The sequence below is a fragment of the Geotrypetes seraphini genome, chromosome 12 (genome assembly GCF_902459505.1).
Source record: "Geotrypetes seraphini chromosome 12, aGeoSer1.1, whole genome shotgun sequence".
Lineage (NCBI taxonomy): Eukaryota > Metazoa > Chordata > Amphibia > Gymnophiona > Dermophiidae > Geotrypetes > Geotrypetes seraphini.
The window spans coordinates 28,916,145-28,944,087 of NC_047095.1; the positions used below are offsets into that span (position 1 = coordinate 28,916,145).

Here is a 27,943-nt window from a genome sequence, read left to right on the forward strand (position 1 = left end):
GTGACGTCAGAAGGAATAATTTAAAAAAAAAAAAGAGAGAGAGATAGAGCAGGCACAGTTCAGTCCCATGGTTTTGCATGGCTAAATAAATGAGCCGAGGCCATGGATACATCAACTGTGTACAGCAGTGATGAAAAGCATACTATTATAGATTTATATTTCGTTGCTTTTTTTTTTTTTTTTTTTGGGGGGGTGGGGGACATCCTCCTCTCTCACCCACAAACCCAAACGGATTTCAGATCCCCCGCCATAGCCGAATACAAACCGAATGCAACTAGAACCGGCTTCCCCGGGTTCGTTCGTTCCCTTTTCTTACCAAGCTTGCTCCGGGAATCCTCCAACTTCTGGATCTGGTTCTCCAGGAAAAGCATCGCCAGCCCGAACGCCAGCACCGCCAGCAGCTGCAACTTCGGCGGCATTATAATCCTTAGGAGCCCCATCAAATTGACCTATCACGACATGCCGTTGACACACGGATAAATAACACTGTGGGGGGGGGGGTAACAGGCAGTGGAAAAGCAGCACCATACACCACCGCCGCACAGTTAAGAGAAGGCGGCGGCAGCAGCAACAACAAAAAAAAAAAAAAAAAAAGAGAGAGAGAGAGAGACAACAGAGAAAGTATTGCGACTCCAAAAGGAACGCTTCTAACCACGATTCCAGCACACAGCTCGAGCTCTACAGCTAGCTCTGCTCAGCCGCCGAGCGTCCCTGCGTCACAACGCGTCCGCCAAATCCCGCCTTCCCTAGCCCGCTGCTCAGCAACGGGGACCCTGCCCTTTGCTTCTCGCAATCATTGGCCTCCAACACGGTCGTGTTCTGGTCGTCAACTAACCATTCAACAAAGGCAGTGTCAATCAGGCTTGGGCCACAGGTAATTGGCTCTCATCTTGCGGTGCCTGTCTTTATCCCAGAGATTTAGTGGTCTAAGGACCATGTAAACGTGGTGACTTGTTTAAACGCCTGATTAAACTAAACTTGGTTTATCTGGCATGCTCGCAGGCTTCAGTTCATTAGAAAAGCTAGAACCTGAAAAAATAAAAACCATACATAACTGAAAAATACTTTGCGTACATCACAAAATTATATGGCTAATTTCTGTTATTATAAAAGAAAAAAAAAAACTAGAAATAAAGGTCAGTGAGAAAAAAAAACAAAAAAGTATTGTCTGGTATGTTTTATTCGATAACTGTAATGTATTTCACATAGGCCAAAACAAGTCTGGTTGTTGTTTGTTGTCCTGTTTAGCTGTTAGTGGCCTTTATTGTCATGCACTGAAGTGCAATTGATACGGCAACCAAGCTATTAAATAAAAAGTGCATGCATATTGTTCCTTTTATTTATGTTGAGTATATTAATGCCATATTCGTCTCTAGATAACCAGTAAAATGTTAAAAGAAACGCTCTCCCTCAGTTAGCTTCAGGCGGCGTGTAGAAAGCTCGCGGAAGGGTCCTTCCTGGGTTTGGTCCGCAGCAATGGCGGTGACCGGAGAGAAGTGGTTATGGTGGGTCTGTGCTGTTTTTCAGGCGGTAAGCAAGACGAAGGTTGCAGTTCTTGTGTTTTTTCTGTGAATGCAAATGTGATGAGAGGTAGCCGGAGATTCTGAGCCTTGGCGGTCTCACTCTAGTTCCCTTGCTGGGCTCCGGTGGCTGACGTGGCTCTACGTGCTGGACCGTAACTTTTCTCATGTAGCTTTCTCTTTTTCTCTGTAACGATTGGTAGGAATCGGACGGAGATTAAAAACAAAAAAGTCTTATCCTTCGGGCTGACGGAGCTTTAGGAAGAAGTTTAAAGTACTAAAGTATTTTCCATAGGCATTTCGAATAACAACATATATGCCGCCATTACAATAATTGTTCAAGATGCAAGTTGCAAAGTAATGCATTTCATAAGATTAATTCCTTAACGTTAGCAGCAGATGAATCCAGAGACTAGTTATATACTGTACTCTTATCTCCAGCTGGCGGATGAATGTGCTGTTATGAGCTCCTGTTTTCTGCTGCTTTGCTCCTGGGAATTAGTGGTAAATAGTTTCATGCTGTACCGTGCACACTTTTTGAAGCTACTGATATGTATCAGTATCTATGAGACTGGGCGTCAAAATGGCAGATGACGTTTAAAAGTGAGTGTGAGCAAGTGCAAAGTGAAGCATGTGGGAAAGAGGAACCCGAGCTATGGCCAGGATTCACTAAGCAAACCGATCGATTTGCGAGCTCTTTGCGACCAAATTTCCCTCCTACACTATTCACTAAGGCCTATAGCGATATGATCCCAATCCTCCCATGCAAATTAGTAAAGCCCCCATACAAAATAACCAAGCATTGATTCACTAACAATTGCTTGGCTATTTTGAGTCGGGTTTTACTACTGACAAACCCGACTGCTGCCTGGACCCTCCTGCTCCTAGACCAGGTCAGTCTTTGGGAGAGGCCTAAGGGGAGAGCCCAGGGAGGAGCCTGAGGTGCTTCAGCCAATCAGTGCCTTAGGCCCCTCCCCTTGCATCAGATGATGCACTGGGGCAGAGCTTAAGGCTGCTATTGGGCAGGGGGCGGCCAGAGCAGGAGGGTTCGGGCACCCCTCCTGCTCCTGAAGATGAGGGAGCCTTTTTGCAAGGAGCAGAAGGGACCGGGCACCCCTCCTGCTGCCAACTATTTTAAAGGTACCGGGGTGGGTGGGCCGGGGCTGGGCCAGGCCCAACCGCTTAGGCCGACCAGGGGTGGGCCTGGGGTGGGAGGCCTAGGAGCAGGAGGGACTGAGCACCCCTCCTGCTCCCAACTTTTTGGTGCCACGGGTGGGCCTTGCCAGTCGGGGGGCGAGGGCCGTGCTGGTCACAGGGAGGGAGGGAGAGATCGAACTGAGCATGGCAGGCAGAAGAGATCGGGGCCTGGTGGGGGGTGTCAGGCAGGGCTGGTGTGTCGGGCCAGTGCTCGATCTCTCTTCCCTGCTTACCAGACTCTCCTCTCTGCTGCCGTTCCCCGCAGTACAAGCCTGCTTTAAAACCATGGGCTTGCACTGCAGGGAATGGCGGCAGAGAGCAGGAGAGTCTGGGAACAGGCAAGAGAGATCTGGTTTGAGCCCTGAAAGTCGTGACAGGAGGCTGCTTCTCCTATCACTACTGTCAGGGTGTGCACATGAGCGGGGATCGCTCTGGCCGTGGTTAGGGGGCGTGTTAACGATCGTCCCCATTTGCATGCAGGCCTTTACTGAATTCGTCGGCCGGAATGCAAACGGAAACGGATCGTGCACGGTTTGGAGGTTTAGTGAATCGTTGCCTTTAGCTACATGATGCTGGGTTGTATGGGCTAGATTCACTAAGCAAACCAATCGTGTATCGATCGGTTTGCAAGCCCTTTGTGACCCAATTTCCATCCGACCCGATTCACTAACCTGTGTACCGATCCGATCCCAATCCGTGCATGCAAATGAAGGGAAACGGCATGTTCTTAGGGTGGGATTTTAAAGCTGAACCTAACCAAAGAAAATCATATCTTTGTACTATTTTGTCATTGAGGTCAGAATCACAGCTTTATAGTTTCTGTGTGATAGTGTTCATCACCATGTAATCCTTGATGTACAGATGGTCCCTGGGTTACGAACGGGTTCTGTTTTTTTAAACTGTCCTTAAGTTGAATTTGTATGCAACTCAGATCTTAGTATTCTTCCCACCTTCTCCACCTCCTTGGAGTCCCTCTTGCATTCCTTTCCATCCATCCATCCCACTGTTCCCTCTCCACCACACATCCAACATTATATTCCCGCTGATCTCTCTCTTTCCCCATGCATCTCTACTTCACTCCTCTCCCACCACCATGTCCAATAATTGTCTCTCCCTCCCTATGCCCAACAATACTCCTCTTTCTTCATCTCTTCATCTCCCCATCTGCACCATCTCTTTCCCTCTCACTCAGACACCCAACTCCCCTTTCTATTCTCTCCCACACCTAAGCATCACTTTCCCTCACTCCCTCCATTCTTCCATCCTATTGCTCAAGCTCCCCTCCCTCCTGCCATTCTGTGACCCAAGTTCATGCCTCACCTCCTTCCTTCCGAGCTTTGTCCAAAGTTTGTGCTTCCTGCCTCCCGAGTCCCAACGCACCCCTCTCCCTCCTTGCTGTGTCCCAATGCACCCCTCTCTCTCCCTCCTTCTCCCCTCCTTTCTGTGCCCCAGGTACGTTCCTCCCTCTGGTGGGTGTTTACCTTCTTCTGGCCGGCTCCATTCTCCTTCCAGCCGCAGTCGGTTCTCTGCACAAAGCTGCAGGCAGCGGCTCCTACGTGCGTCCTGCGGCTGAGCCAGAAGCCTTTCCTCTGGCATCGAAGGAAGCTACTCCCACGTCAGAGGGAAGGTTTCCGGCTCAGCCGCGGGACACGTGTAGGAGCCGCTGCCTACGGCTTTATTCAGAGAAACAACTGTGACTGGAAGGAGGAGGGAGCCGGCCAGAAGGTAAACACCCCCCAGAGGGAGACACATACTTGGGGCACAGAATGGAGGGAGGAAGGAAGAGGGGCGCGTTGAGATACTGAAGGTAGAGCAGGACCCCCATTCGTAAGTACAAGTCTGACGTAAATCCGATGTTCATAAAACAGGGATTGCCTGTACTTGATTGAGTTGGTTTTCAGGATTCTGTTTGTTATTGGCTTGCTTCTTACCTCTACTACTGTATATTTCTGTATCCTCCAGTGTAGTTCTTTTCAACCCTCTTCTTGGTGCATACCTAGCCAATCAGATTTTCAAGAGTATTACTAAGCATTACATAGGTTTACAATATAGGCAAATATATCTCATGAATATTCATTATGGTGATGCTGAAAACCTGACTAGCTGGGTTTCTCTAAGGACAGCAGGACAGAACAGGAAGGCACTCGTGCACGTGGTGCTGCCAAAGGCTTCTTAAAGTAACTGAATGCTGGATAGTTTCTGCACCAGACTCTATCAGAGTCCATATACTGTCCTTGGAGAACGCCTACTACAGGTGAGTAACTTTGCTATAATCACAGCAGAGAATTGAGAACTCTGAATTTAAGTGTTACATCAGAAAATTCACCAAGAATTTGGTCATAAGTCTCACAATACTTGTTTAACATCTCAGATTTAATGATTTGATATTCCACTCTCCCTTTGAGAATATAAAGGTGACTCACAGTAGTATAATATAAACAACTAAATAATACATAATGATAAGGGAATAGTATAAGTTAAAATATATTTTTACTATGGTTTTGTATATATTTATTACTATTTATAATTTCTGTAACGCTGCTAGATATATACATCGCTGTACATTAAAACATTCAAGAGACAGTCACTGTTCAGTAGAGCTTACAATCTATTCAAACAGACAAACTGGACAAGTGAAGGGTTAGGGAGTTTCTCAGGCATGGGAGCTTTACAAATGAGTGGGGGTTAGGAGTTAAAAGGAACCTCGTAAAAGTGGGCTTTTAGCCTGAATTTGAATACTGCCAGGGACAGAGCTTGACGTACTGATTCAATCAGCCTGTTCCAGGTATATGGTGCAGCAGGAAAGAAGAAACTTAGGACTAGATGCACTAAAGTCAGCGATCGTCTCTAAACCTGTTTTCACAGCTTCAGCGACGATTGCTTTTACTGTCCCGATGCACAAAACAGCTTACCGCGTGTTATTTCTCTCAATCGCCCATTTTTCGATCCAGCCATGCAAATTAGCTAAAACCCCATGCAACGTAGCCAAGTTAATGATGCACTAACATCACTTGGCTATTCAAAAAAATAAAAAAGGTGGGGGTTAGCTATCGGAAAAACTGACAGGTCTACCTATTTAGGTTTGTTTGTTTTTTACATTTTTTTTAATCTCAAAGATTATGTTGCGTGTGGGAGGGGCCTTAGGCGACCGAGCTAATCGGGGCCTTAGGCTCCTTCCTTTGTATCCCATATGATACACATGGAGGGGCCTAAGGTCTGACATCTGAGCAAATCAGGGCCTTAGGCTCCTCCCCATGCATCAGATGAGATACACAGGGAGGCGCCTAAGGGCCTGATTGGCTCAGATGCCTTTGGGCGGGTCCTTAGGTTCCTCCCCCTGCATCACATGGATGGTGCACCAGGGAAGGAAAAGCCCGCCATTTTCCACGGGTGGGCCTTGGAGATGGAGCGACTGTGCTTCCCTCCAGCTCCCAACATTTAGCAAAGATACCGGGGAGGGTTACGGGGGGGTTCAGGGGAGCATCTGGTGACAGGAGGGCATGGGCATCCTTCCTGCCTTTTTTTTTTTCTTGGGAGGGGGGTGCTGGGGTTCAGGACCGGGTGGAGGAATGGCGCAGGGGTATTTGGCTATGCAGGAGAGTAGGCATCCCTCCTATCATTTTCACTGCTGTGGGTAGAGTCGTGTGGGGGAGTCTTTTTTTATGGGGTAGATTGTGCGTGTAGCACACACACAATATCTGTGCCATTAAAAAAAAAAAGAACAGTAGTGACAGGAGGCTGCTTTCCCTGTCACTGCTGTTAGGGCACTGCGCATGTGTCGATCGTTCACTGAGTTATTGATCTGTCCGGTTTGCGTGCAAATTATTTGCATGCAGACTTGGTAACGCATCAATCGCTGGTCCACAATCAGCCAGAGAATCGGCCAACAGTGATCATAAGAACATAAGAATTGCTGCTGCTGGGTCAGATCAGTGGTCCATCGTGCCCAGCAGTATGCTTCTGTGGCGGCCCTTAGGTCAAAGACCAGTGCCCTAACTGAGTCTAGCCTTACCTGCGTACATTCTGGTTTAGCAGGAACTTGTCTAACTTTGTCTTGAATCCCTGGAGGGTGTTTTCCCCTATAACAGCCTCCAGAAGAGCGTTCCAGTTTTCCACCACTCTCTGGGTGAAGAAGAACTTCCTTACGTTTGTACGGAATCTATCCCCTTTTAACTTTAGAGAGTGCCCTCTTGTTCTCCCTACCTTAGAAAGGGTGAACAACCTGTCTTTATCTACTAAGTCTATTCCCTTCATTATCTTGAATGCTTTGATCATGTCCCCTCTGTCTCCTCTTTTCAAGGGAGAAGAGGCCGTTTCTCTAACCTCACACTGTACGGCAACTCCTCCAGCCCCTTAACCACTTTAGTCGCTCTTCTCTGGACCCTTTTCAGTAGTACTGTCCTTCTTCTGACCAACTTTAGTGCATCTAGCCCTTAGTCTGGAGTTGGCAGTAGAGGAGAAGGGTACATACAAGAGAAACCCAATGAACAGAGGACCCGGGGAGGAGTACAGGGCACAAGTACATGTGCATCATCTTCAGTCTGCCCTCATGTCTCTCTGGGTTTTGATTTCTTAGGACTTCTACTCCCTTCCTTTGGTGGGGGAGGAGTCCTGTTAGACCCTCCAAATTGAGTGGTAGTTGCTACCAATGTGAATCTCCTGAGCTGGGGATCCCACTGAGCTAAGTGGTGCAGGGGAGTAGGTCTCCGCTGGAAGCCTCATTGTCAATTTAACCACTTGGGAACTCAGGCACTTGGGATCAATGGCTTTGCTTGAGTTCCTCACCGATTCAAGGGAAGGTAATTCAAGTGATAGTGGACATCAACCACAAGCAAATGGACATCAACAACAAGCAAAGCAGCATTTAGGAGCCAGGCAGTGGCTTTGAGGTAGCAGTCTTTTACTGTTGGATGAAAGTGAATCTGCAGGCCTTCTCAGCAGTCTGTATTGCTGGAAAGGACAATTTCCAGGTGGACCTTCTCAGTCGTTTCTTGTTGGATTCAACAGAGTGGGAGCTAGGGCAGGTGGCCTTTCAGCTCATTAAGAACTGGTGGGGGGCAGCCAGTGTTTGATCTGATGGCTACAGGCAGCAATATCAAAGTAGAGAGCTGCTTCTGTGCGCTAAATGCTAACGCGTGCTAATACGGCCATTATATACTATGGATGTGCTAGCATGCGCTAAAACAACTACCGCACCTTAGAAAAGAACTACTAAGACTTTTTTGAATGAAAGCTTTATGAGGGCTTTTTCTTTGATAATTTGTGTGAAGAGAAAGTTGGGAAATAAAATCATCATGGTTAATGCAAAAAATATGTCGTAAAATCTATTCATAGCTACTGTTTACTGACAGCTGCTGCTGAAGCATTCATAGGAAATGCATTGTTGGATCCAGTCATAGCAAATTCTCATATTTCAGGGTTCTGTAATGAGATAAATGCATTGTGTAAAAAAAAAAAGTTGTCCCACTCATAAATCATAATTTTCAAAGAACACTAATGTCCTGGGCTCTCAACTTCAGGCATTGTAATTCCCCATTAGTCACATTCTTGTCCCTTGGGTAATGGTGCTATGTGCATATGCAGGCTTAGCCTTTAAATATATTACCTTTCAGATATCTGCATATGGAGCAGAGCTGTCATCTGAAGCATGCAAAGATGTGGGCTTTTCCAGTAATTTGCTATGCAGTTCATGTGACCTTCTTGGAGAATTTAGTCTGAATCAACTTGATCCACACTGCAGGAAGTGCTGTCAAGAGGAAGCCCAAATTGAACCCAAAAAGGTATGTGTCATCAGACTTCTACAACTGCTGTCTTTTTGTCATCGTTTTTTTTATATGATTTTCAGCATTAGGTTTAGCTATGAGATATTCTTTTACATAAAACTCTCATAAATCTCAGAGAAACATTTTGTCTTCAGCTGTATATGACTATATTGACAAATAGTAGGATTTGTCACCTTTAATTGTGTGCTACTTCTTTCAATACCATATCGAATCCTATCCAGAAATTCTAGTGCAGTGAAAAACCCACAAATCTTTCAATAAAATATTGACACTCCCAATATTCACTTTCGACAAGCCCTTCCAGCATCTTAATTGAGAAGAATCTCTTGCCCTGAAAATATAGTGAATAAAAATGCCTAACTGTTCCACAAGACTGTTTTGATAGTGCAACAGCAGTTTTTTGAAAGAAATTCCCTCTGTTTTACACGTTGAAAAAGCATTTCTATCAATTAATTGGCTAAAAGTCAGCTCTGAGCATGTATTTAATATTTAATTGGCTACCTTCATCAAAATAATACAAACACCAACAAATTATATTTCAAATATCGTTGTCATTTGAAAGTAAATTTGGAAAAATTGCAGAAGGAAATCATTGACACCCCCCCTTTTTTTACTAAACCTGGCAGTAGAGAATGACACAGGGACAAATTTGTCCCTGTCCCCATGAGATCTATCTCTCATCCCATAGAATGACACAGGGACAAATTTGTCCCTGCCCCCATGAGATCTATCTCTCATCCCGTACTCGCGAGTTCTGTCTCTGTCAGTGACCCATCCCGACAAGATCTGTCCTTGTCTGCACAAGCTTTGAACACTTTAGCACAGTTGAGGACAGAGCTTGTAGGGATGAAGATGGATCCCTCAAACGGGGACAAATTTGTCCCCGTACCATTTTCTAGCCTGTCAGTTCGGGCCAGTGAGATAAATGCTCTAACACGTGATACTCGGCTGCACAGCTTTGTAAAAGGGAGCCTGAATTAACTGGTCGAGAAGTCAGGAAAGCAAAGATACAAATGGAAGAAAAAATGGCTGACATGGTAAAACGGGGAAACAAAACATTTTTTAGATATATCAGTGATAGGAAGAAGTACAAAAGTGGCATTGTGAGACTCAAAAGTGAAGGGGAGGAATATGTAGTAGCTGATTAAAGAAAAGGTTGAATTGCTTAACAAATATTTCTGTTCTGTGTTCACGGCTGAAGATCCGGGAGCGAGACCACAGAAGACAAATGTGAATAGAGATGGTGGCGTGATAGACACCGATCGATTTTCAGAGGGTTCTGTTCGTGAGGAGCTAGCTAAATTAAAGGTAGACAAAGCGATGGGGCTGGATGTTGTAGATCCGAGGGTGCTGAAGATGGTTCGTAATGGTAGCTCCGCTGATTGACCCTTTCAATGTTTCTCTAGAGTTGAGAGTGGTACTAGAGGATTGGAGAAGGGCGGATGTGGTCCCTCTACACAAAAGTGGAAGTAAGGAAAGAAGTAGGGAATTACAGGCCAGTAAGTTTGACATCTGTGGTAATCAAATTAATGGAAATGCTTTTAAAACAGAGGGATTACAGGACCGGAGGCAACATGGATTCACTAGAGGTAGGTCTTGTCAGACAAATCTGATCAATTGCTTTAACTGGATTACCAGAGAATTGGATAGAGGGACTGCTCTAGATGTGGTTTATTTAGATTTTAGCAAAGCCTTTGACAGTGTACCACATAGATGGCTAATAAATAAACTGAGTGCTCTTGGGATGGGCCCCAAAGTGACGGGCTGAGTCAGGAACTGGTTAAGTAGAAGACAACAGAGGGTAGCCCCATTTATTTTTGGCAGGTACTATAGGCCTTCTTTTTGTAACCCCCTGAATTTTGATTTAATTCAATTAACTCCATTTATTGCCCATAGTAAAGGGCTATGAATTTCAACTTTTAATTGTAACCTGATACTCAATCTTAACTGTAAGCATGACTGTTGTGCAGATGCTGGGATTTCCTACTACAGTTGTTGACATCCCTAATGCCTGCCAACCCAAAGATTAGAAGATGGATTTGGGAATCAAACCTTGGCCTCATTATGCCCTACCATATTGAAGACCAACTTCTTATTTAAATGTTTTGTTATATAGGAGGTTACATGAGAGTACTGTAAATAATTTAGTAGGCACAAGCAGCTTCCAACTCCCACCCACCCACTCCTGGCCTGATCTCTGATATATAGGCCCTTGAATCAATTAGAAGGCTAAAAGATTGTCTAATCTCTATTCTAGTGCAATAGGCGAGTCATTCTGGATGGGCAGGTAATATCCCCATGCTCACGAACTTTGCAGAAGGAATCTACTCCAGCTTTTGAATCTCTCGTCTTTCACTAGAGGGCTTTGCTGCTTCCTTCAGTTTTTCCTTTTGCACGCAAGCCAGCAGGTATCTTTCTGATTTGTATATTCTTTATTTTTTTTTTGTTCTCTTTCATGAATTTTTAAGGCTTTCGGTGCTCAGAGCTTTCCTTGTCAAGGATTCAGCTCTGCCTGTATGGAGAAGAAGCAGACTGAGGTCTGCAGCTGACAGGCCAGTCTTTCTGTGGTACCAGTTGGCCGGCCTGCAGAAACTTTTTCTGGAGCTCAGGGTCTATTCCACTTGTAGCCTACTGCATCACAGGGGCTTGAGCGTAGGCCATCAGGCATCCATAGGGGGCTCGGCAGATTTCCACAGGGTGCCATTTTGCATCCTCAGGGGTTTGAAGTTCAGTCAAGACACTGGTCCGACTAGTAGCCTGAAGATTTCAGCATTAGATGAGCGGTTTGTTTGAGGCAGTGATTTTTTTTCGCCCAGATCCAGCTGCCTTAGGACCTAAGGCAGGCTGCAGCACATTTCCAGCACAGGTCACAGTGAGTAAGGCTGTTTCAACCTATGATGAAAATCAAAGAGGATGTTCTTTAAAACCATTTTCCCTTGTCAGCAGTAGCAGATTAATCCAGATGAGTGGGTTGTGTCCACCTACCAGAAGGTAAAGATAGAGAGCGCAAAGTTGAGCTCTGCCATATATACAATGTCTGCTCACTGATACTTCAGTATTCGCTATCTCCGCAGACGGATGGATGGTCTCTCCTGCTCTTGGTGTCATCTTTTGCTGCCATAGCTTGAGAGCACTGGCTCTGTCCAATCTGGCTTAGCTCCTGTTGTGACTTTGCTGTCTCAGATGAGCGAGGGGATAAGGTTGCCTGGGTGCCTATTCAAAGGCATAGCTAGTGGTGCAGTTCCCTGCCCATCCCCTAAGTCCTATATAACTTAGTTTGTCTCTCCTTTCTCTCTCCTCACATATTGAAAAAAAAAATCTCTTCAAAGAGGTTAAGGCTAAACCCAGAGGGAGTGCTGGGGCAGGAGATCTTTTGAGGAAGGACATAAGCAATGTATCTGGGATTATTCACAGTGAGTATATTTTACCTGCTGTTGCTATTTGGCTTCTTGGTCCCTTGATTCACCAATGTTCCATGTTCCTCCCGGGTCCTGCCTTGAGGAAGAGAAATTGGGTTTACTTTAAATACTATGCTGCCATAGACAGGAGACTCGAACTGGCCAGCCAACCAGCCGGCAGTGCTAACGTGTAAGACAAAGCACTGCCGGCAAGGAAGATAGGAGTGCAGAAGGGGGGCTGTGGGGGAGGAAATGAGGAGAAACCGAAGGACACAATTTGGGGGGAGCCATGACCCCGTGTCCCCCTGTGCCGATGACTATGCCTGCAGCTGCCTGCACCCTGGTGCTGTGCGGCTCTGCCTGGCCCAGAAAGCCATGCTCTGTGGTACAGCTCATAGCCGCCCGCCTCAGATTGGTGGGGGATTAGCTGCAGGAACTGACAATCGGCTTCTCAAAGTGACTCCCTTGGCTCTCTAGCAGGAGGAAGCTCTGCTCTACAGCTGCCTCCTGTGCACCATTACTCCGATCACAGTCGTGTTGCTGCTGCGGGAGAGAAGGAGCTGAGATCTGACCACTGAATCAGTGAAGCCGATTTAAAACAAAAACAAATTGATTCGAATTGAGAAAAAGGCAGCTGTAGTAAATCCCCCCCCCCCTCCCCGCAGTCCTCTCACAAACCATCCCCACCCCTCCCTGCATAACCCCTTCTATGGGCCACCAAGGGCAGCGTGTTTACATTGTTCACACTGCTGGTGGACTGAAGAGTGAAAGAGCAGCTACCAGGAAGGAGAAGCATTGAATTCCGGGGGGGGGGGGGCGGTGGAGGCATAGAAACCTGGACTACAGTGCCACCCAGAAAGCCTCTGCAGGCTGCCATTGACTCACAGGCCTTGTAATGAAGTGTTTTTCAACCGCTGTTCCGCGGCACACTAGTGTGCCGCGAGATGTTGCCTGGTGTGCCGCAGGGCCCGGAGCTTACAGGGGGCCCGAGGCAGGGGCGCCAGTAGCTCGCCAAGGCAAAGTGAGTCGATCACCCAGGACTCACTTTGTCTTGGCGATCTAATCCACAGTTCTTCAACCGCCGGTCCGCAGGAAATTTTTGCCGGTCCGCGCAGGACCGGCAAGATTGACTCATTTGAACTTCCTGCCGGTCCGCGCAGGACCGGCAAGATCAGCATCGGAAGCGTGCGCTGGGCCGGAGAGATCTTGGGGAGCCTCCGACAGTGGCTTTCTCCCCTCTCTGCAGCTCTCCTTTACTTCCCAGCGCAGCGATTCACGAAGGCAGCCTCGGGGCTTTTGCTGAGTCGCGGCTGCCTCTGATGATGCAACTTCCTCTTTCCTCAGAGGCGGCGCGACACAACAAAGGACCCGAGGCTGCCTTCGTGAATCTCTGCGCTGGGAAGTAAGAAGAGCTGCTGGGAGGGGAGAAAACCACTATCAGTCTGGGAAGCTGCTGGGCAGGGGAAAAAAGGGACAGCTGCTACTGGAAAGGGAGAAGGAGAGATGCTTCTGGGATGGGAGGAGGGAAAGGAATCTGGGAAGCTGCTGGGCCAGGAAAAAAAAGGACAGCTGCTACTGGAGAAGGAGAAGGAGAGATGCTTCTGGGAGGGGAGGAGGGAAAGGAATCTGGGAAGCTGCTGGGCAAGGAAAAAAAGGGACAGCTGCTACTGGATAAGGAGAAGAAGGAGAGATGCTTCTGGGAGGGGAGGAGGGAAAGGAATCTGGGAAGCTGCTGGGCCAGGAAAAAAAAGGACAGCTGCTACTGGAGAAGGAGAAGGAGAGATGCTTCTGGGAGGGGAGGAGGGAAAGGAATCTGGGAAGCTGCTGGGCAAGGAAAAAAAGGGACAGCTGCTACTGGATAAGGAGAAGAAGGAGAGATGCTTCTGGGAGGGGAGGAGGGAAAGGAATCTGGGAAGCTGCTGGGCTAGGAAAAAAAGGGACAGCTGCTACTGGAGAGGGAGAAGGAGACGGAGAGATGCTTCTGGGAGGGGAGGAGGGAAAGGAATCTGGGAAGCTGCTGGGCAAGATAAAAAAAGGGACAGCTGCTACTGGAGAGGGAGAAGAAGGAGAGATGCTTCTGGGAGGGGAGGAGGGAAAGGAATCTGGGAAGCTGCTGGGCAAGGAAAAAAAAAGGGACAGCTGCTACTGGAGAGGGAGATGGAGAGATGCTGCTGGGAGGGGAGGAAGGGAAGAGAGTTACTGCTGGACAGGAGGCTGGGAGAAAGAAAGAAAGGGGGCAGGCAGGGAAACAGAAGGAAAGAAGAGAAACAGAAAAAAAGAAAGAAAGGTCAGGGAGAGAGGAAGAAAAAGTTGGGGGAGGGAATGAGGTGTGGAGGAGAGAAAGCATACAGGCTGATAGAAGGGAAGAAAGATTGGATGCACAGTCAGAAGAAGAAAGTGCAACCAGAAATCACCAGACAAGGTAGGAAAAATGATTTTATTTTAAATTTAGCAAAGTGGAGGCAGTATTACCACAGTTTTCAAAGGAATTTGCCCAAATAACTTAATAGTTAACTGGGTAAATTCCCAGAGATGAAAACTTCCCTTCACTTACTATGCACAGTTCTGAATTTATATCTGCTGTCTATATTTTACAATATGGTCACCTTTTACTAAACCGCAATAGTGGTTTTTAGCGCAGGGAGCCTATGAGCGTCAAGAGCAGTGCTGGGCATTCAGCGCAGCTCCCTGCGCTAAAAACTGCTATTGTGGTTTAATAAAAAGGATGGAGGGTATATTTGTCTATTTTTGTATGCTATAAAAACCAAATACAGAGAGAGACTGAGAGCTGTTGACGAAGAGCTACGTGTGTGTCTTTCTTCCATTCCAGCCAGAATATCAGCTTTGTGTTCAGCCAAACAGGCCCAGGTTTCGCACTGAATAAAGTATTTTATAATTTTTATAATTTTTATTTCATAATAAAGTAATTATAAAATACTTTCTTTGTGTTTATTTGATTCCTATTCAAGAGAATTACTTTATATATAGTCAATATAGGCAGAGAGTTAAATTTTTTTAACATTTTCTAATGGTGGTGTGCCTCGTGATTTTTTTCATGAAACAAGTGTGCCTTTGCCCAAAAAAGGTTGAAAAACACTGCTCTAGGGTATACATGTTCAGGTCTTCAAGTCTCTTCTCGTATTTCTTGTAGAAACCCCATTCCTTAGCACGATACAGCCTTCAAATTTTAATCTAATACACCAAGTAGGATTTTTCTAAAGACTTATACAGAGGCATTAATGCCTCTTTCTCCTGGTTATGCCTCTTCTGTGTAGACTTGCATCCTTCTGGCTGAACTTTATCAAATTGGCTAACACACTGCATAGCACATTGTAAATATCAGATGCCTTTAAGGCATATCAGATCAGAGCTGTGACAACCTTTATCACCCATATCTGTGTCCTTACACTTCAGATGTTTTTTGCTGCAATATGATCTTCCATTCATTCCTTTACATCCTGTTATTATCTGGAAAGCATGTCTGAGGCAGCACATTTGAATAGACAGTTCCTCAAAACCTGTTCAGTTTACATTCTGCCCTCCCAAATTTGTCTACCCTAGTTTACCCTCATAATCTGGAACCTAATCTTTTTGTTTCTTGCAGCCTATCTGTTTCAAAGGTACCTGCCAATTCCGTCTAATTATGGTTCAGTGGGTTTCAGTCTAGTGTGAAGGCAGCAGACTGAATGTGTGGCTCTATTTAAAAGAAGAATCTGTATAAAATGTTTTTTGTTGATTTGCTGAGATACTTTATTTTGCATTCGTTTCATGGCAATGGCGTATTGAAAAGGTGCTGACATACTGGTAGGGTTCAGTGCGCCTCTTGATTACACTTCTTTCCTAACTTAGTATGTTGTCTCATTAAAGGAAATCTAAAACAAATTAGGATTGCATTTAGTTAGCTCATTAAATATCTATTTGATAAAGCCAAAGAGAATAGGTCAGGATGGTCAGTCCTAGTTTTCTCTGTAGAATGAAAGCAATGCTTGTGCCTTAGGTTAGATGGGAAGTATCTGAATAGTAATGGGGTCAATAAATTGAGATTAGCTAAAATAGCAAAGTTTCAGACTGAAATGGCAATTTAGAGATTGGATCGATAACATATTTACTAGGGCAAAAAATGTTAAGTTCTTTTTCAGAAATCCCCGTTTTTACATGGGTTTTCTTTGTTTCACATATAAAAAATAAATAAATCTTTTAACATGATTTAAAGCAATGATCTCAAACTCGCGGCCCGCCAGGTATTATTTTGAGGCCCTCGGTATGTTTATCATAATCACAAAAGTAAAATAAAACCGTTTCTTGATCATATGTCTCTTTAGCTATAAATGACAATATTATTATTAAGACTTAGCCAAAAGGAAAGATTTATAAACTATAAAGAGTTTTACCTCATGCAAAATTGTCGTTTCTTTAATAAGACAATTAACTATTTTTTCTGAGGCCCACCAAGTACCTACAAATCCAAAATCTGGCCCTGCAAAGAGTTAGAGTTTTGAGACCACTGATTTAAATCTTTATAGCATATGCAAATTAGCTTAGCTTGTGTTAAATCCATTTTACACGCACTGTATAATTTTTTTTTTTTTTTTTCAAAAAGATTTTATTGAGAATTTTATGTCAAAGTACAAACCATACACTGAAGAAACTTGTGGTTACCCAATTGTTAAATCAAAGATTCACAACCACTGGTAAAAAAGAAATGGCATTGAAGGTATTTCTTCTATAAGGGTTTCAAGCCTCAGATAGTGGAGCTGTTTACCCACTTCGGGTTTTCTTGTGAAAAAATTCCTTTTCACCTGCTCTTGTTTACATCACTGGCTTGAACCCAACCTATCTACCTCTCACTAAATATATATTTTTTCATCTTTATTGAATCTTATTTTTATGTACCGTATTTGCCGGCGTATAAGACGACTGGGCGTATAAGACGACCCCCAACTTTTAGTTAAAATATAGAGTTTTGTTATATACTCGCCGTATAAGAGTACCCCTTCTTCCGCACACCTTCTCTACCGCCCCGGGTGCAGCACAGCCGGCCAGGTCCCCTTACTTTTGTGGCACTTCCCCGACCGACCGATAACAGCCCGGGTCCGACAAACCTCCCTGCCCTTAACCGCGAATCTAAATTACCTTCTTACAGCTGCTGTAAGAAGGTAATTTAGATTCGCGGCTACAGGGCAGGGAGGATTGTCGGACCCGGGCTGTTATCGGTCGGTCGGGGAAGTGCCACAAAAGTAAGGGAACCTGGCCGGCTGTGCTGCAACCGGGGCGGGGGCGGCCGCCCCTCTCCCTTGGTAGCCACTCGAACCGCGAGGCTACTCTCCTTCTCCTTATCTGCCCTGCCTGCAGCACAGAGCCGAACGGAAGTCTTCCCGACGTCAGCGCTGACGTCGGAGGGAGGGAGGGCTTTGTTTAAGCCCTCCCTCCCCTCCGACGTCAGCGCTGACGTCGGGAAGACTTCCGTTCGGCTCTGTGCTGCAAGCAGAGAAGGTAGGGAGAAGAAGAGCCGCGTACATCCAGAAGACTGAGCATCCAGCCCCGCAGGAGCCCCGCGACCCTCGGAGGCGTCCCCATGGGATCCCCGCAACCCTAGGGGGCGTCCCCACGGGATCCCCGCGACCCTAGGGGCGTCCCCGTGCAGCTCTCTAAACAGTACCCGGCGTATAAGACGACCCCCGACTTTGGGGAGGATTTTAAGGTACTGAAAAGTCGTCTTATACGCCGGCAAATACGGTAATAATTTTTTTTTTTTCTTAACTCTCTGGTTTATTATTTAAGAACTCTTTATAAACTCTTTACTGAAGACCGTTAACCTAGCAGCTCATTTCAGATAACAGAATTATTAGGTTTTTTGGGTTTTTTTTTATATACCGCCTATCAAGGTTATCTAAGCGGTTTAACAATCAGGTATTCAAGCATTAATGCAAAAAAGTTCAATAAAAAATCATTAGTACTTATCTTAAAAAGTGCACTGGTGCTTTAAAGTGCTTATTGTCTGTAATGCTTTGAAGTGCTTTATTTCATGCTCTGTGTAACTTAAGCTGTTACTCGTTTTACTATCCTTAATCCATCCGATGCAGCCTGTGTTTCGCGGGGCAAACAGCACTCCCGATGAATCAGAGAAAAGTTTAAGCAACGCTGAAAAACAAAGCAAGCAAAAATTAACTTAACACTCTACTTCCAATTGAAGATTACCTTTTTTTTAAAAAAACTTCATAGCGACAACCTTTAACTTCAGGAAAGGGAAATGATAAGGAAGAAACTTAGGAACACTTCCAAAAAATGGCAAACGGTAGAACATGCCTGGTCTTTTTTCAAGAACATGGTGAGTGAAACACAAAACCTGTATATCCCCAGATTCAGAAAGGGGTGCAAAAAGAGTCGAACCAAAGACCCGGTGTAGATAACTAATATAATGAAGGAAATGATAGGCAATAAGAAAAATTCATTCAGAAAATGGAAAAGGGACAAAACCGACGGGAACTGGAAAGAGCACAGGAAGTATCAAAAAGAATGTCACCGTGTGGTTCGAAAAGACAAAAGAGAGTTCGAAGAGAGGCTAGCCAGGGAAGCACGAAATTTCAAACCGTTCTTTAGATATGTTAAAGGGAAGCAGCCAGCTAGGGAGGAGGTGAGACCGCTGGACAACGGAGACAGGAAGGGAGTGGTGAAGAAGGAGAGAGAAGTGGAAGAAAGGCTTAACATGTTTTTTTCATCTGTATTTACAAATGAAGACACAACCAACATAACGGAACCTGAGCAAATCTTCAATGGAGATCAAGCAGAAAAATTAACATCCATGGAAGTGAGCCTCGAAGACGTACGCAGGCAGATAGAAAAATTAAAAACTGACAAATCCCCGGGTTAAAACCACAGGCTCACAAAGTTAAAAAAAAAAAAAAAGGTTGCTGCTCTATAAGCATTCACAGACCATTGCGTATGCATCGGGATCGCTATTCAGCGATCTGTGCAGTCGGTTGGGGGGCTTGATTGCGATCATCCCCATTTGCAAGAAGACACATCGTGAATCAGCCCCTCGGCCACGGATCGGACCCGGATCAGTAGGGGAGTTTAGTGAGTCTGGCCCTTGGAGACTGTTTATGAATGCTCTATAATCAACTGTGTATCCAGAAGAAAAATTTGTGTACCGGTACTTATTTATTATGATTTATTTACCACATTTGTTGAAGAAATTCACCCTAGGTGGTATACAGCAAGAATAAACCAATTATAAACAATAGACAATTACAGCAGTAAAAGTATTCAAATTTTCAGCACACATTAAGGCATAGCATGTCAAGGTAATACACCTTTAAACACCTTAGTAGTTTAAGGTATTGGCAGAGATGGAACAGGATGGACTAACAAGAGTTAGAAAATAAAGGTGACTAACAAGGGTAGTTTGCTTGTGGAGTCAGAAAAGATGCATGAACGTGGACAACCCTATGGTTCAGCATACCATCCCTATCTATATATGATCAAGGTAAGAACCTAATCTCTTTTTTACGAGGTGCTCAGTGTTTTCATGAGCAACTAGACTGGATGGGCCATTCAGTCTTTATCTGCCATCATGTTTCTATGTTTCTTCCAGCTGGCTTTAAAGGGATTCAGTTAGATGGGCAATTCAGGATTGCTACCCATCCTCCTGGTCTTGGTTGATGTGGCATAGTGCATGATTGATGATAAATGTACTTGTGAACAAATCAAAAAGTTGCCATTGTCCTGGTTCCTTTGCAGATTTTTTTGTGCAAACTTCCAAACTGGGGAATGGAGAAAACATCACTAACAGAGGCTTTGCACAAGCATCTGCTTCATAGAATTAGTACAAACCTATTACTCTGTCAAGTCCTAAATTTAATTTGTGTGTATGAGAAAAAGTAAATTTTCATTAGATCTTATGACCGGTTTGTATGAGTTTCTAAATTCACGTTCAGTTAGTAAAAAGTTAATAATGAAATCTAAAATCCAAATCCAAGGTATGGTGTCTCTAAGATGAAAATGGACAAGAGATTACCGTGAATGCTTTATCAGATACTCTTTGAATTCTAATTTTTTTATAGCTCTATTGGAAAAATAAATCATTCTTCTACATTCCTTCTTTCTATGTCAGTGTCTCTGAATTGCTCACTTGCTGGAAATTTTAATGTGACTGCTCCTGCAAGAAAGCAAGCAAACCAATTCTGACTCATTTTAGCATGTGGCGATTGATTTTGATAAAATGGATTAGGTTTAATGTGAGAGCAGATCAGAATTTTAAAACGAAAGGAAAAAGGGGTATTTTTTTTCCACATTCTTCTAATGCAATAAACAGCATCTGAAAAATTATGGGAGATTTGCAAATAAGTGAGTAGGTAATATTAAATTGATCATTCACCTTGTTATGTAGATGGTTTGTTTTAAAGCATTCATATGAAATGCAATAATGCAGATAATTATAAAAATTGCATGTATTAATAGTTATTCTGTTTCTTCATTCAACGTAAACTCTGGAATTCATTGCCAGAGAATGTGATAAAAGCAATTAGCTTATTAGGGTTTAATAAAGATTTGGATAATTTCCTAAAACAGAAATCCATAAGTCATTATTATGATGGTCTTGGGGAAATCCACTGCTTATTCCTAGGATAATCAGCTTTATAATCTGTTTTATTCCTTTGGAGTATTTAGGATCTGGGTTGGACACAGGGTACTGGGCCTGTGGCAACATTCCAGAGAGCTTGCTTCAAATTAAGTGCTTTTCTTTAAAAACATTTCCTTAACCTTACCATTTTTGTTTCAACTTTGCAATGCCTCATACCAAGCACAAGGGAACCAATTGATGATTCAGGGTGGGGCCCTGCAGAGGGAATGGATGAAGGAGCATCTGGCCTTCAAGGGCATGATGTGTCTCCACCCACACCACCGCCATGGCTCAACCATGCCCATGCTTGGCAGATTCGAGGAAAGGGGCGGAGAGCTCAACCATATCGGAAAGCACTTTGTCTGGGCTCTAGGTTGGGGGAGTCCCTCCTCTTGACGACACGTGAAAGAGAAGAACGCAGGGGAGTTTGGAAATATAACTCCACCTAAGGTGGTGACTATGGAGACCCTTTGACAAGCTATTAGGAAGCTTGATACGACTGTTGGAAAAACTGCTCAAGATAAATTGAAATCATCTCTGAAACTATTGAAAAAGTTCAGCAAGATTGTACTGAGAAAATTAAGCAAATATAAACTGAAACGGCTAATCTTTAAAGACTATGTTATTAAAGATCAGAAGTTTTATTAAAAGAAAAATTGAACAACTGGAGAATATTCAAAGAAGATTGAACTTGAGGTGCTTAATTGCCCTAAAATATTAGGTATGGCTCCTGTTGATGTATTTATGAAGTTTCTTATGGAAAATTTAAAATTTCCCCCAGAAGCTATTCCTCCATGTATTATTAAAGTATAATACTTTCATAATGCTTTTAACAGTACAGGAGTCATTCCTTTGAATGAACTACCACCATCTGGAATGCAAGTTCAAAACCAGCTTCAGAAAAATGAATTGAATGATTTATCAACTATATTAGAGGACTCGTCTGTTGTTCTTGATCGAGCTACTTTAATAATTACCGTAATTTTGTTTTTGAGCAAATTTTAAATGCTATTATGAGGATCTATTTAAAGAATTAAGAGACTTTATTTTGTGGACAAAGTGTCCGAATACATCCTGATGTGACAGTAAACACAGGAAAAGAGAAAACTAAGAAATTGGGTACTACCTTTTTATTGGCCTATTCTTTCAAGTACAGTATGTGATTAAATACATAGGATTGAAATACATTTTTTTCCAAACTGAACACCTTGCATCTTTTATAGATTTAAAGGGATTAACCCAATGGTATTTAACTTGAAACTGAATGATATAAAAGTCTAGTAGTAAATCATATAGCTTTAAAATATTTCTTTATTTTCACTCCTTTATTCCCTAGGCCCTCCCCCTGATATTGTTTAGAGGTTTAAAGAAGAGGTTGAGTTCTCTTTAAATATCTTTTTCTTTTCTTTGCTAAATAATTCCTGTAATCTGATTGTTTGTATAAGATAACTTTTTCTTTTGTCTAAGTAAGTAATGTAACTTGTAGTAATAAATGCAATTTATAAATAAAAAAAGAAACAGGATACTGGGCTTGATGGACCTTCAGTCTGTCCCAGTATGACAACTCTTATGTTATTGCTTACCATGAAGAGTTTACCAGGAAGTACTAGCTCTATTGAAAACAGACAATAAGATGTTTTATATTCTTTGTGTTGGTATTTAAAGATTTGTATTTCATTTCAGAGTTTGGGATTTAGAAGTTTCAAGTAATCAGGTTCTTACATTCCTGCTATTGATTGAAAGATATTGTATTCCTCACCCATATCTCCAATAAAATTTAAAAATAGAAAGCTTGGTCAACATCTTTGCAGAATTTCTTTATCCTAATTTGGTTTTAGTATGATGTCAGCAACAGCACAAGTTAACAAATACAGAATTGTGTGCTTTTAAATGATGCACATTTCTGCTGCACATCACAGATATCAACTTTGTCTTGAGTTACAAAACTTCTATTATGTCCATTTATATTTGAAAAATGTATAGAGCAACTGTTTGTCTCAGTGTGAATCTGACCTTTTTCTGTAGCTGCACAATTGGGCTATAATTATGGTAAAATTATAACCTCAGAAAGTATACACATGAGGAAATTACCGTATTTATCGGTCTATAGGACACACTTTTTTTCCCCTTAAAATATGGTGTACATCTTATGCGCCGGTAATCAAAATTATGAGTTGAAATTTCAGTCAGTCTAAAACTTCTGGTCATGTTGTTTCTGCTCTCTTGGACGCCTCGAGGTCTCACAAATACGCACTGTACACATGTGTCATGTTGTTTCGGTTCTATCTTGGACGCTGCGAGGTCTCACAAGTACGCACTGTAAACGCACGTAATGTTGTTTCTGTTCTATCTTGGACGCTGCGAGGTCTCACAAGTACGCACTGTAAACGCACGTAATGTTGTTTCTGCTCTCTTGGACGCCTCGAGGTCTCACAAATACGCACTGTACACATGTGTCATGTTGTTTCTGTTCTATCTTGGACGCTGCGAGGTCTCACAAGTATGCACTGTAAATGCGTGTAATGTTGTTTCTGTTCTATCTTGGACGCTGCGAGGTCTCGCAAATACGTACTGTAAACCCGCGTAATGTTGTTTCTGCTCTCTCTCGGACCTAAAAGATACCAAACTACAGTGTTCCCTAGTTTGTAGACATAAATAACTATAAAAGTAATGAATAAATGTAGAAAATTATTTTTTTTTCTTATACATGTGTATTAAAAAAGGGGGTTTGTCTTATAAGCTGCTGCGTCCTATACACTAGCAAATACGGTACTTGTTTTCTGCATATAAAACCTAGCTGTAATAATTCATGGCTTTTCAGTGACAAAATGTCCCCAAAATATAGATTTCAGTAATAGTTATAAACGTCTGCATTATCACAGATCACATGCAATATGACTCAATATCCATTCATGTATTTATTCAAAAGCTGATTGAGGTTTTGAAGACAAAAACAAAAGTTAACAGAATCCACTATTACCCTAGCAACAGCAGCAGATGAATCCAGAGACCAATGGGATAGCTCACATCTACCAGCAGGCGGAGATAGAGAAGCTGATTAACAGGTGGTCCTATTGGCTGGCACTCCTCCTGTCTCATCAGTAATCTCTATCTCCCAGCAGGAAAAGGTCGCTATTCAACTAGCTCCTGAATTCTGGCTGTGGCTGGAACTTTATTTTCTCCTGTTGAGGTTTCTCTCTTCAGTGAGACAGGGGTGTCCGGCTGAACGGTGCCGGCTTTAGAGGTTACACTTGGGCCCCCTCTTGTCCCTGCCTCACCCTCCCTCCATTGCTAGAGGGTCTGACTGGGTCTCAAATTTTTTCTTCTTTCCCTTCTCTGTAAAAAAAAAAAAAAAAGAGACCACAGTTGTTACATTCTGCCATGCTTTTGCTGCAAACTGGCTTCAGCCGGCCCTAACAACAAGCTGTGAGTATGTCTGGCTTTTACAGTTGTTTGAACTTCAGGTTCTGTTTGGGAGTCTTAGTACTGTGGGTTCGGTCATCATACATTTAAGGTATGGATATTTTATTGAGGCTAAGTTTTATGACTAGAAATCCATGGAGGGAGCCGGGACTTCCCGCCCTTTGCATGCACGCGCTTTGTTTCCTTAAGAACATAACATAAGAACATAAGCAGTGCCTCTGCCGGGTCAGACCAGAGATCCATCCCGCCCAGCAGTCCGCCCCCGCGGCGGCCCAACAGGTCATGACCTGCCTTAATCACCAGAAGGGGCCCCCTTGCCCTCTAGGTTTCTCATCGAAGTCCTATCTTCCCATCAATGTCCTAACCCTCCGGCCTTGCACCTGGTTACAGCGCAGCAGTAGCGATGCGATTTCATGCTCGTACTTGTTCTCTTTGTTGGGTTTCAGTGCAGCAGTAGTCCTGTTTATTCTAAGGCTCTCTTTCATCAGTGTTTGGTGCAGCTGATTGTGCAGGTGCCGGTTTATAGCAGTGCGCATGAGATGGGATATGTTTTTTCCGGCGCTGTGGGCCGTTCTTCTTGTTATTCCCCGAGTCTGATTTTCTTTCTATGCAAGCCGCGGCAGGGTAAATTTTGCGGGGCTCGAATCCGACTATGTTTCTAGGAGCGTTGATGCAGCAGCCACGTGTCAGCGAGAATCAGGCGTGCACATGGGTCTCCGGCGATGGCGGGAGAGCTGCAGCGTTCCGGTAGTTTGTTTCCAGCTGACTTTGGTCAGGGTATGCAGGGGCTTCTCTCCTTTCCGGTTCAGACAAGTTGTATGTGTTTCACCTGCTTTGGGACAAGCTTGGGCAGCTTTATATGTCTATGTCTGTGTTCCTGCTGTACTCCCTTGAAGGAAGCTGCTTGTTTAATCGGACTCTGGGGTTAGCACTCAAGGGGTTTACCAGAGAGACTCTGACCTGTGCTAGGTCACCCAGTCTCGGTTTGTCTCCAGACTGGGGCAACATACGGCAACTCACGGCACAGTGAGATCAGCAGTAAGATAGTGCCCTGTATTTCACACAGGTATCTCATTGTCTCTCTTGGGGTCCCTGCAGATTGAGCCTTTGTCTATTGGTAACTGTCCTTGTTTGGGCCTCTGTGCTGAGCTGCATGTGTCTAGTAGTGGCACAGGATATTTATGCCTAAAGGTAGTACAAGCAGTTTCCAAGTTCGGGCTGTCTCTATGGGCATAATGACACTGCGCATATTCCTGCGGCCAGGACTCTCTTTCTCTATTTCTGAGGGGGCCTGGACTTCAGATTTCCATGCTTATCACGCTGGTTTCTCCTGTCACCATTTTCTCATGGCACATGCTAGACGGGCCCCCCAACCAAACAGAAAAGGCTGTACAGCTCCTTTTAACCAGGAGCCAGTTACCTATTCTATCAAACCCATGGAGGATCACGCACTATGTGGCTGTTAGCTTCATCCCTGAAGCTCTCATTAACGATGTGAGCTTTGTCTGATACCTGTAAGGATGCTGTTGTTTTCCATGGGGCGGTAGATGCAGCATCTTGATTGAGTCTAGTACGTATTCACTTTAAAGGACATACGTATTTCGCTCATGTTGCATGGGGTTAGTACTGTTTTCATGGTTCCAGTATATTCCTCTTTACATTGCGAAACTTGATTTTTCCTAGGAGAATCTTCTTGCAGATCCTACAGTCTTATTCTGCCATTCCCTGACCTTCTGCACTTCATTCTGAGGGGATCTTGACTTCTTCAGGCTTTCTCATGAGGGAGAAGACACTATAATGTCAGGTCAGAGGGCTGTGAAGATTTTTCAGGATGCTTGTATCTTTGCATTCTCCTCAGGTTTTCCAGTTCGTTCTTGGAGTCTCTATGTTTTGTGTTTCCCTTTTCAGTGTTACTGGTCCTCAGGACGGTTCTTGTAGTTCTTCGGGAACTAAGAGACGTTGTTCCACTTACCGCATGGTGCCCGAGATAGGGGGCATTGGGCAGGCTGGATCCCATTCTGCTGAATTAGTTTCTCGGGGTTACACATTTCTGCAGACAACCTGGGAGTATATTTACATTTTCTCTATGGACTCCGAATCGGCACTTGGTTTGCCTGCCTCTCTTGGAGCGGCGCTTTCGGTTTTGGCACATGCCATTTTGCCTACCCAAGACTTCACGAACGTTTTAGGTGATGTGGGCGGTGGTACCGTTTTGGCACTACCAGGCGATTCATCTAATTTCTTCTTGACTACCTGCTTGATTCGGACGACTTTCAGTCGGGCCATTTGACTGACATGAAAAGGGTGATATCTTTTCCTCAGTTCTTTACACGTGCATCTTTGAATTTGCACAGCACTCTTTTCTCCTGTACTATTTATAGGTATATCGGGTGATGTTTTTATTCATATAGGAGAGACATGTGTTTCTTTCCGGAGACTTTGGCGTGGAGTCTCAGTCTCAGATTGGTATTCTTCTTCGCTTACCATGACCAAGAGTATGGGATTCTGTACAGTTTCTGGGATCCATATTGCTGACTCCACTGGGGACTTCGGCTTGCTTTCCCCTTCTTACGCTACAGCAGTCGCTTTTGTTACGGTGGTTCCCGGTATCTCAGGGCACCAATTATTTGGTATGCTCCTCCTGCATCGCTCTGTTTGATTTGGTGGCTCCGCGCGATTTCTCTTTTCAAGGCATGCCTCTGTCTTTGCTGGACTATCTCATGACCACCGACCATCCCGGGCTGTCGGGTTGTGGGGCTCCGTGGCTTCCATCCTCAGCTCCTGGAGTCTGGTCTTCAGAGGCGACTCAGTACTTGTTCATTCTTCTGCTCTTGAGCAGGGTCAGGCTACCTTTCTGGAACTTCAGATCATTCTTCCGGATTGCCGCTGAGGGTCCTTTTGGTCAGTATTAGGATGGGGGTATTTCTCTACTGCTTGGGCAGTAAGTGTTGTACTCATTGGCAGGTGAAGTTGTTCTGCTTCAATGGGTGGACTCTCATCTTCGTCTTCTGTTGGCAGATCCTTTTATGGATCAGGATAAGAGTTTGGATAGACTTTCTCTCCGCGGAATCTGAGCATGGCCCATTTCTTGTATGTTACAGTGTACAGCGCTGTGTACGCTCTGGAAAGTGTGCATGTTAGTAATAGTGTAATCTTCTGCATCCTGGATATTGAGATTTGTGGCTCAAGCGTTCTAGCTCTTTTTATGGAAGTGAGATCTGCTTGACCTAGACCTCATGGCCTCGTCTCTCAATTCTAAGCTTCCTAGCTTCTTCGGCGGGCCCAGGGAATGGGAGTTAGAGGGGGTAGCTGCATGGCTCCTTTCTCGCTTCTGCCTTCTCTTTTTCAGTGTTTTCCGATGGCTTGGATTTGCCACCTCGAGCTCGCTTTCCGGGCACAGTATTTGTAGAATCTCTGGATTGGCGGCGCCATCCTTACTTTGCGGATTTGATGAGTCTTTCGACAGCCGGACTAAGAAGTTTCCTGGTATCTCCGGCTTTGCTCGCCTAGGGTCCGTTCAACATGGATATTTGTACTACTTTAGTATTACAACCTAGTTTTTTGAAAAATCTTGGCTGACGTGTAAGAATTATGCGAAGCAGGTTGTTTCTTCTCTTATCCAGGTGCTACGGACGTCTTCTCTGTGGCTTCTGCTTCCTTTTGGAGGTTTTTCCTTTCTTGGGTGCTTCTTAACGTTTGAACCACTCCAGAGTTCCTTTTTGGCACATGTGTATTGCCGAGGGCTTAGCGTTCAATTCCCTTCAGCTTCTAGTGCCATTCTTAGCTTGTTACAAGGGCTAGGTATATTGCTCTTCGCTTACTTCTCAGCTTCATGTAGTTCAGGTCCTAAACAGAGTGCGGTATATTCATGCGCCTCTTAGAAAGCCCGGTTTGGAGTACAATCTTCACGTACTTCTTCTCAGTATACCGAAGGCTTCATTTCATCCTTGTCTTTTGGGACTCTAAAGGGCTGTGCCGTTTAACATGGGGTTTCTTGTG

At 44.2% G+C, this 27,943-nt stretch overlaps 2 protein-coding genes across 2 annotated transcripts in view; one reads left to right on the top strand and one right to left on the bottom strand.

Moving 5' to 3' along the window:
* Positions 1-839, bottom strand: part of HS2ST1 (heparan sulfate 2-O-sulfotransferase 1) — a 145,460-nt gene extending 144,621 nt beyond the window's left edge. Inside the window, exon 1 of the mRNA XM_033916565.1 lies at positions 317-839. Within this exon, the coding sequence (XP_033772456.1) occupies positions 317-440 (124 nt within the window). The 5' untranslated portion in view covers positions 441-839. The remainder of the gene's footprint in view (positions 1-316) is intronic.
* Positions 840-1,376: 537 nt separating this feature from the next.
* SELENOF (selenoprotein F) overlaps positions 1,377-27,943 on the top strand; it is a 55,287-nt gene continuing 28,720 nt past the window's right edge. Inside the window, exons 1-2 of the mRNA XM_033916567.1 lie at positions 1,377-1,530; positions 8,330-8,497. Coding sequence (XP_033772458.1) covers positions 1,477-1,530; positions 8,330-8,497 — 222 coding nt within the window. The 5' untranslated portion in view covers positions 1,377-1,476. The remainder of the gene's footprint in view (positions 1,531-8,329; positions 8,498-27,943) is intronic.